The 9,313-nt window shown below is 40.1% G+C and overlaps 1 protein-coding gene across 1 annotated transcript in view; it reads left to right on the forward strand.

The window, feature by feature from the left end:
- The window catches only part of LOC138588969 (rap1 GTPase-GDP dissociation stimulator 1-B), a 43,470-nt gene extending 39,106 nt beyond the window's left edge, over positions 1-4,364 (forward strand). The window contains exons 13-14 of the mRNA XM_069659229.1: positions 1,152-1,280; positions 3,875-4,364. Coding sequence (XP_069515330.1) covers positions 1,152-1,280; positions 3,875-4,002 — 257 coding nt within the window. The 3' untranslated portion in view covers positions 4,003-4,364. The remainder of the gene's footprint in view (positions 1-1,151; positions 1,281-3,874) is intronic.
- Positions 4,365-9,313: the final 4,949 nt, after the last annotated feature.

Consider the following 9,313-nt stretch of genomic DNA (forward strand, 5'->3'; position numbering starts at 1 on the left):
GTTAAAGTCAGGCAGGCAGGTGATTGTATTAGATGTTATGAAGAGGTCAAGAATGAGCAGCTGTGAGAGTTTTTATCATTCTTTGAGTCAAACTTTTATTTAAGCCTCAATGAGGTTTCCTTCTTTGCAATAATGTTGAGATACAGAAAGTAAGTGAGTAATTCCACATATTTGGAGCACAAAGAACTGAAGGCAGATTTTCTGGAGTTCAGAGTAAACACGAGGGACTTGAAGCATCATTAAGATAGATTGGTCTTGATCTGTTTTGATTAACCAACTTATCGTTTAATTTATAAAAAAAAAAACAGGTCATAGAAAAACTGTGGTGACACCAGTAAATATTGAGCTATTTGGGCGGCTTTGCTATTGTGAGCTTCCTGGCACAGACTTTTATTACACAGAATTACAGTATGTGTTAACAGCAGTGATGAACCTCAGACTGAAGAGTTTATTATCTCACAAAATTAAATATGTTTAACGCATAATGGGCTGCTGTCTGCTTATAGATCAATACAACCCGAACTCAGAGAGAAGCCTATCTCAGCTGTCTTTGGGTGACAAGCAGGATGAGAAGATCTAGCCAACAGAAAACATGCTAAACATGCTAAACAGCTAAAAGATAAATATGCTACATTAAGAAATTCAGAACAACAACACAAGTCTATTAGTAAGAGCTTAATTCATAATTCATTAAGTTCATGAACAAATCAGTGAAGCTTTGTGGTGCAGCTTCTGAAGAATATTTGGCTTTAAGGAACACTGTTTGGTTCAGGGATTGGTACAAATTCAATGGGCTGTTGGTGATCACAGATGCTCAAAGGCAGGAGTTCCAGTGGGATGTTTCATTCATGAACAAATTTATACTGGTTTATCTGGTAACAAAGGACATTATTCCAGACATAACTCTGTAACTGTAATTCATTATCTTGACCAATTAATCTAAATAACATCACTGTCTAAATCTAGCAATAAGGAAATAATTACGACTACAGAAACTAAATCAATACAGAAAATAAAGCATACACCACCAAAGGTGCTGCTCATACATTTTAAACAAAGGACATTTACATATCAAACACACAGTTGACACATTTTGGGTGATGAGGCATCCACATCCTCTCTCTCTCTCTCTCTGTGTATAAACACTACAGACTCCACGAAGGATGCGTTCAGGGATGCTGAGCTGTTGCCCCTTCTAAAGAAGATGCTGGAGGATCCCGTCGGAGCGGTCGAAGTGAAATTCAGTGCATTAGGTCTCATCTGCAGCCTGGCTAACTGCAGTAAGATTATTTTAACTCAACAATACAGAACTTTTGAATGTGCTTAAATGTTACTCATAAATTTGTAAATGAGAAGGTCACCGGGTCAACGCCCAAACTTCAACTGTGCCGTCTGTCCTAACATATAAAGTTCTTCTACTGATCGGCTTCCAGCTAAAATCTATTATTATAAAATTAATAATAATTAATAATTAATACTTTTATTTCTAAATAACTTTTCAAGCTTGGAACACAAAGTGCTTTCCAGGTTAAAAGATCTGTAAACAATGTAAACTGTAAACAATAAACCAAAGGAAGCAAGAAATTATTAAAAACATCAAGTTTTTAATACATTTCAAACAAGTAACTCTTTTAGTATGTTTATGTCCCCTGTTTGTTTGTGTCTAAGTCACCTGTTTGTTTGTTTGTTTGTTTTTATGTCCCCTGTTTATTTGTGTGTATGTCCCCTGTTTGTTTGTGTCTATGTCCCCTTTTTGTTTGTGTTAATGTCCCCTGTTTGTTTGTGTCTAAGTCCTGTGTTTGTTTGTGTCTATGTCCCCTGATTGTTTGTGTCTAAGTCCTTGTGTATATCAATCAATCACATTTTATTTCTATAATGCCAAATCATTACCAAAGTTATCTGAAGACACTTAGTATGGGGATATACTAGAAAGCAAGTTAAACATACCCAGGCTTTCAGGTGGAGTCGGACATGTTCAGCTGGGAGAGCTTGTCCTTAAGCAGAGCCGGGACGATCGCGTTGAAGGCAGAGCTGAAATCCACAAACAGGATCCTGGCATAGGTTCCTGCTGAGTCCAGATGCTGGAGGATGAAGTGGTGGGCCATGTTGACGGCGTCGTCTACAGACCTGTTGGCTCTGTAGGCGAACTGCAGGGGGTCCAGGAGAGGGTCTGTGATGTCCTTTAGGTGTGAGAGCACCAGGCACTCGAAAGACTGCGTAACCACAGAGGTCAAGGCGACGTGTCTGTAGTCATTAAGTCCTGTGATCCTTGGCTTTTTGGGGACAGGAATGATGGTGGAGGCCTTGAAGCAGGCTGGCACGTGGCAGGTCTCTAATGAGGTGTTGAAGATGTCTGTGAACACCAGAGACAGCTGATCGGCACAGTGTTTCAGGGTGGAGGGGGGGAGAGAGTCTGGTCTGGCTGCTCTGCGGGGGTACTGATAATCTGTACCTGTTGAGTGGAGTCACGGGGGATGGTGTCAGGACTGTCCCATTGTCTATCAAAGCGACAGTAAAACTCGTTCATGTCGTTGGCAAGGCGCAGGTCATTAACAGAGTGGGGGGTTTTTAGCTTGTAGCTGGTGAGCTGTCTGAGACCCTTCCAGACTGAGCCAGCATCTCCCCCTGAAAACCCGTTGCCTGTGGTTGCCGTCTCCTCCAGTTTATTTTGGGCACATTAAAAGAATGTCTGTAGCACAGCCCTGTTGATCAGAGGGGGGAAATCCCCGACATCGTTACACAGCCCTGTGTAGTGTCCGAGGTATCATCCCTGGACACCTCTGGCCATTGAATTCAAATGCCTCATCTTCATCGTCGAAATCTGGTAAATATTCAGCATGGCTTTGGAAATATATTCCTGCTGGCAGTCCTCATGTTTACACCATCCTGTTCAGGTTACATCTCACTACCCATTGTAATTGTACCATGGAGCTTGCCTCTGTCATTAAATAATCTTCCTTTTTAGTCATGAACACCGACATGAATGACCATCTCACCAAATTTATGACTGTCCTTTGCAAGCAGTTTTAAATTTGGTTCAATGTCATCCACTCTGGCCCCAGGTATAAACTTCACCATGGTCGCTGGCGTTGCTAACTTTATGTTCATGACTATAGAGCTGCCAATAACCAGAGTTGATTTCTCGGCGGGTGTGTTGATGAGTGGGGAAAATCTATTTGAAACATGAAGTGGTTGGTGGTGAGCCTTGGACTTCTTATGCTTACGGCTATTCTTCCCTCTGACAGCAACCCAACCACTGCATCCCGACTGCTCGGGAGCTGTCGGGGAGAAGCTAGGCTAGCTTGGCCTGCACTGGCAACTGGGGGCTGGCTAACTATTGCAGCTAGTGAAGTTTTGGTTTCCGTGGTGTAGAACTGCATCTCTAATTCCGTGATCCTCACTCCATCGCTACAAAAACACTACATTTATTACAAATACCATTATCCATATGGAGGCTGAGGTAAAACTAAACATCTGACACAGCGATTAGGACAGAGCAAGAGAGTGAGAGGCAGAAGAAGCCATTCTGATTAAGCTTACTGTTAAGCTAGGTAGTATTTTGTCAAAACAACTTAGCAGATAAGTCGCTGAAGTAACAGTGAGAGTGCTTGATGATAGCTAATGTATGTTTAAGTGGATAAAAAATCCTAGTGATGACAAATAAAGCAAATTAATTGATTTAGCTCGAGCTCTATCGTTATCCAGAACAACACAGAACAACATAGTAGCGGAGAGAAATAGGACCCCTGACCAGGAAATACCAGTGTTTGTTTGTGTCTATGTTGTGTTTTTAACTTGTGTCTATCTCCTATTTACAATACATACAAACAATAATTCTTGTTCTTTTTCCTCTATCCACTCTCATCTTTTTCAGGTGTGATGAAAGACGAGCTGAACTCAGTGAATATGAAGGAAAGTCTCAGTAAACTGATGGATCACAGCAGCAGTAAACTTTCCTCTCAAGCCAGCTCCATACTGGCCATTCTCTGTGACACCAGTTAAACCAGCGTGAAGCATCGAAGGATCCAATCTCCAGTTTGGATTTTTGTGTTTATTCAGCGACTTAAAATAAAATGATCTAAATGCAATGATAAATATTAAATTGGCTTGTTAAAATATCATCATCTTTTGGCCAATATTCACTCATAAATGACAAACAACACAAAGACGTGGGAAACTACATTTCCTCCAAAGCTTTCAACCACATCTCCTGACCTTCATCAGTGGGTTAGTCTGCTCTTTTGTCATGGAGATAAGTTATTAAGGGCACATTGAGCAGGAAAATGGCTACAAATATTTTATAATAAAGAACCACTTCAGGTTTAAAAAAATGTACTTAAACTTAAAATAACCATGAATAAGAAAATATTTTTCTTGAATGAGTAATATATTACCCAAACAAGAATATTGATTAAAAATAAATGTTTTAAATGGTTTTTTTTTTTACTTTAATGAGTCCATTTTAAATGTAAAATGACTGAATCAACTCAAAGGTGTCAAATTTAATTTGAGACATAAGATGAAACCTAGTCCACCTGACCAAAGACTTCTTTATGACCAGAATAAAACCAGCTCATCAAAAACCATCAAATCCTTTTAAACTGTCACTGTCCTTAAAAGGAGCCACATCAACAAGCAATACATCAAACATGACTGATCCCAAAACTTTTCTGGTGCACTGGATGTTGTCTCTGAAAGTGTCCTGAGTCTTTCAAGTAAAAGTTGTTAAGTATGAGGTGTTTATGAATATATAAAGGACTGTCCAGAAGTTTTAGGCAGGTGTTAAAAATGCTGTAAACTAAAAATGCTTTCAAACATGGAAGTGTTAATAGTTTATTTCCATCAATGAACAAAATGCAGCGAATGAACAGAAGAGAAATCTAAATCAAATCAATATTTGGTGTGACCACCCTTTGCCTTCAAAACACCATCAATTCTTCTATGTACACATTCACACAGTTTTTGAAGGAACTCGGCTTGTAGGTTGTTCCAAACATCTTGGAGAACTAACCACAGATCTTCTGTGGATGTAGGCTTCCTCACACCCTTCTGTCTCTTCATGTAATCCCAGACAGACTCCATGATGTTGAGATCAGGGCTCTGTGGGGGCCATACCATCACTTCCAGGACTTCTTGTTCTTCTTCACGCTGAAGATAGTTCTTAATGACATTGGGTGTATGTTTGGGGTCATTGTCCTGCTGCAGAATACATTTGGGGCCAATCATACGCCTCCCTGATGGTATTGCATGATGGATAAGTATCTGCCTGTATTTCTCAGCATTGAGGACACTATTAATCCTGACCAAATCTCCAACTCCATTTGCAGAAATGCAGCCCCAAACTTGCAAGGAACCTCCAGCATACTTCACTGCTGCCTGCAGACACTCATTATTGTAGCGCTCTCCAGCCCTTCGGCGAACAAACTGCCTTCTGCTACAGCCAAATATTTCACATTTTGACTCATCAGTCCAGAGCACCTGCTGCCATTTCTCTGCAGCCCAGTTCCTATGTTTTCGTGCATAGTTGAGTGGCTTGGCCTTGTTTCCATGTCGGAGGCTTTTTGGCTGCAACTCTTCCATGAAGACCACTTGTGGCCAGACTTCTCCGGACAGTAGATGGGTGTACCTGGGTCCCACTGGTTTCTGCCAGTTCTGAGCTGATGGCACTGCTGGACATCTTCCCGTTTGGAAGGGAAATAAGCTTAATGTCTTTTTCATCTGCTGCACTAAGTTTCCTTGGCCGACCACTGCGTCTACGATCCTCAGCGTTGCTCGTTTCTTTGTGCTTCTTCAAAAGAGCTTGAATAGCACATCTTGAAACCCCAGTGTGCTTTGAAATCTTTGTCTGGGAGAGACCTTGCTGATGCAGTATAACTACCTTGTGTCTTGTTGCTGTGCTCAGTCTTGCCATGGTGACCTGTGACATGAAACTGTCTTCCGCAGCCTCACCTTGGTAGCAGAGTTTGGCTGTTCCTCCGCCAGTTTTAAGCCTCCTACACAACTTTTTCTGTTTCACTAAATGACTGTGTTGAATGTTTCAACCTACATGTCAAACTGATGATCATTAGCACCTGTTTGGTATAATTGGTTGATCATACACCTGACTATAATCCTATAAAATCCCTGACTTTGTGCAAGTGTACCTGTAAGAATTGATGCTGGTTTGAAAGCAAAGGGTAGTAACACCAAATATTGATTTGATTTAGACTTTTCTTTTGTTCGCTCACTGATTTTGTAAATTGATAAAAATAAACAATAATTATTATTATTTATATTTTTGAAAGCATTCTTAGTTTACAGCATTTTTTCGGACCTGCCTAAAACTTTTGCACGGTGCTGTATGTCATGTCACTGTGGCTAGGTGCACATACAGGTTTTAACGTAGTTTAAAATGGGTTTTACTGAAACTTTTATTAGAAGTCCTTCCTGAAGGTGTCAGACTGAAGCACACTAAAGTACAACTATCTCACCTGTGATATGGCAAACATTGGAAAGGTTTACATGTTAATGAGGTCTGTATGCACATGTAGATGTTAGAGGTGTAAATACTGTACATTTATATTTAATTTAATATCCAGTACATTTGGGTGTAGTTACATTGAATGACATTGAGTTTTATCTGTGGTGAAACATTTGGATTTCAGATTTGAAAAGACTGTTAAACTTAAACAAAAAATGTTGTCACATTACAGAAAGACAAACTTAGTTATCATTGGAGACTGAATGTGCTCTGATATAATCACATACTTACTAAAATATTGCTCCTCTAGCCTGGGGTTGTGTTCATAGTAAAAAATCTTTTGCACATCCATAATTATTGAGGGGAGAGGAGTACAAGCTAATCATTCAGATCAATAGTGAATGGAATCAGAAACCTGCAGCCACATTATATGAAAATCTCCATAATCACAGTGACAGTTAACAACACTGCAAGCCTGATTTGAACCGATGGTTAACATCTGTTAATGTTACACCACAAACATAATAGAGAAAAGCAGGTTTTCCACTGACTGAGAAATCTTACAGAAGCACAAAGTGCAAGACATGCTTAACTGCGACCATCAGACAGTTGTACATACTGTACAGTAAACAAGAAATATCACGCAATATGTGTAGGATCATCTAAGTAATTAACTGTGCATTTACAGTTTGGTTATCATAGTTATCATAGATAACCCTACTGTTGTTCTACACAAGAAAAAGTGAATAGGTCAATAAGAGGAAACAGTTTGGCTTTAATGTTTCACATCATTTCTGTGTTGAAATATATTCTGTATGCATAAGTAGGTATCGACATTTATATTTGACTTTATGTGAGCTTTGTTCTACAAAGAGCGGAATAAAGTTAAATGTCTTCCCCCAGTTCATGTCTAATGTTTGTCTTTCGTGCATTTACAAATACAATAAGATAAGATTAATGACAATATTTGAGCCAACATTTTCTTGACAGCAGTGGTCTGATCTGTTGGGAATAGTTTGTTGTCAGTACTTTTTCACCCAGTAGCTTTGTACAGAAATATCTTTAAATTCTGTCAACCACTAGATAACAAGGCCTTTATCTTAATTAATGCTACCGTCTTCCACTAACTCCCCAAGACCAAACATCTACAGTCATGTGACTGAACCCCAGAGGCTCATTTCACCATATGTAAAACATGTAAGGGAACTTTGTACTCCTTCTGCTTTATTCTCTTCATTTAGGTCTGCAAATGGGAAGCTACTGCGCCATAGACCAACAAAAACCTAGTCTAAAGGATATGGCACAGTCTGTCTCTGCTTTTTATTTAGTGCATTATGGACATACATCGGCCAGTTCAAGACACTTGTCGCTCACACTGGGACGCACAGCAGCGCTTCAGCTAATGAGGAAAAAGCTGTGTATTTGCAGATACAGTGAAATAACGTTGTTTATGGGACTGCGAGACGGCAAGCTTAAGTTTCCCTCATCTCCTTAAATCATGATACTGCTTTCGGTTTGTTGCCAATCTGGTGAGAAGTGCCAGAAGACATGGAAAAGCTCACCACTGCCTCCACACACACCTGCTTCACTCGAGCCATGCACGGGCAAAAAACTGTAGAGATACCAAGCTCTCCATCTTGCGCTGTCATTCTGATGCACGCTCTCTCTAAACATGAATGCATAGGCCATCTGTGGATTCCCTGATTCAAACCTCACTCTGATACTCGGCAGGTCGGGCTGAGAAGGCATCGTCAAATTTATTTAATATTCAGTCCAGTAGGATATCTGGTGTCGAGTTGACGAATCCAGTATCTCTCTGTCTGCTGCCGTTGTGCAGCTGTCCAATTAATGTTGTTTTCGAGTCCGCTCACTTCTAGTGATTGAAGGCCATGTTCTAGAAAATGTGGGACTAATTTAGTGTGCAGAGAGTTAGAGTTAAGGTAGGGTTAGGGTTAGGGTTAGGTTTAGAAAAAAATGTTTTTTAATTTTTGTTGTCCACATTGACCTACAAGAAAGGCACAGGCTCACGAGAATGGGGTTTACACCACCCCCTTCTCACAAACTCACAATCAACAGTATCAGATTGGTAGCCCAGGATATCATCGATGGTAGTCTGGGCCAAGTCCACATGGTCCTTAAAATGCACAAAGTCAGAACAACAAGAACAAACAATGCAGGGGTTTCCCTAGGGGATGTACGAGTCCAACACACAACTGAGCTGGGTCAACAATAAGTGCTGTGAAATAAGTGCTCAAATCAAAACAAAGCAAAAAAATTTCATGCAAAACAATGTTTCATCATGTTAAACTGTACTGGTGTGTGTCGTCCGACCATCATTTTCTCATCTCATCTTTCTGTTGTTGCCCCTTAGAATCGTGAATTTTGTGTTTGTTCATCTTCATTTAGCCAGTTGGGTACTTGGGTTTTTCATTTTCTGATCCAACGTTTTTTCCGTTGTCAGTCTTTGTGCTGTTGTCCAACCTGTTCCAGACTCAAGGCCTGCAATCACCAGGTTCTCTTTACCGTGTGTATGAAAATGCACATACAATTCGGTTGTTTTACTTTGTCGATCAATATGGTATAGGTGTTGTTTTAGACGGAGTTGCAATTTATTTTTTGTCTGTCCCATGTACAGTACAGTACAGTACAGATTGCACTCTATCACATAGACCAGGTTTAACGACTCCAGCTGGAAGGTTTGCCAAACAGGAGCCCCTAAGTCTGTATACCGGTTGTTGATGTATGTTATTGATCAAAAGTGTGCATTGTTTGAATGTTGTTTTGTTGTCTTTAAGGAGGCATGCACCAATAAATCTCCAAGATTTTTGTTCCGTTTGAAGGCCGATATCACTC

This window comes from Semicossyphus pulcher, unplaced genomic scaffold (assembly GCF_022749685.1).
Source record: "Semicossyphus pulcher isolate SPU_LCO1_2020_fin unplaced genomic scaffold, fSemPul1.0.p SCAF_12, whole genome shotgun sequence".
Lineage (NCBI taxonomy): Eukaryota > Metazoa > Chordata > Actinopteri > Labriformes > Labridae > Semicossyphus > Semicossyphus pulcher.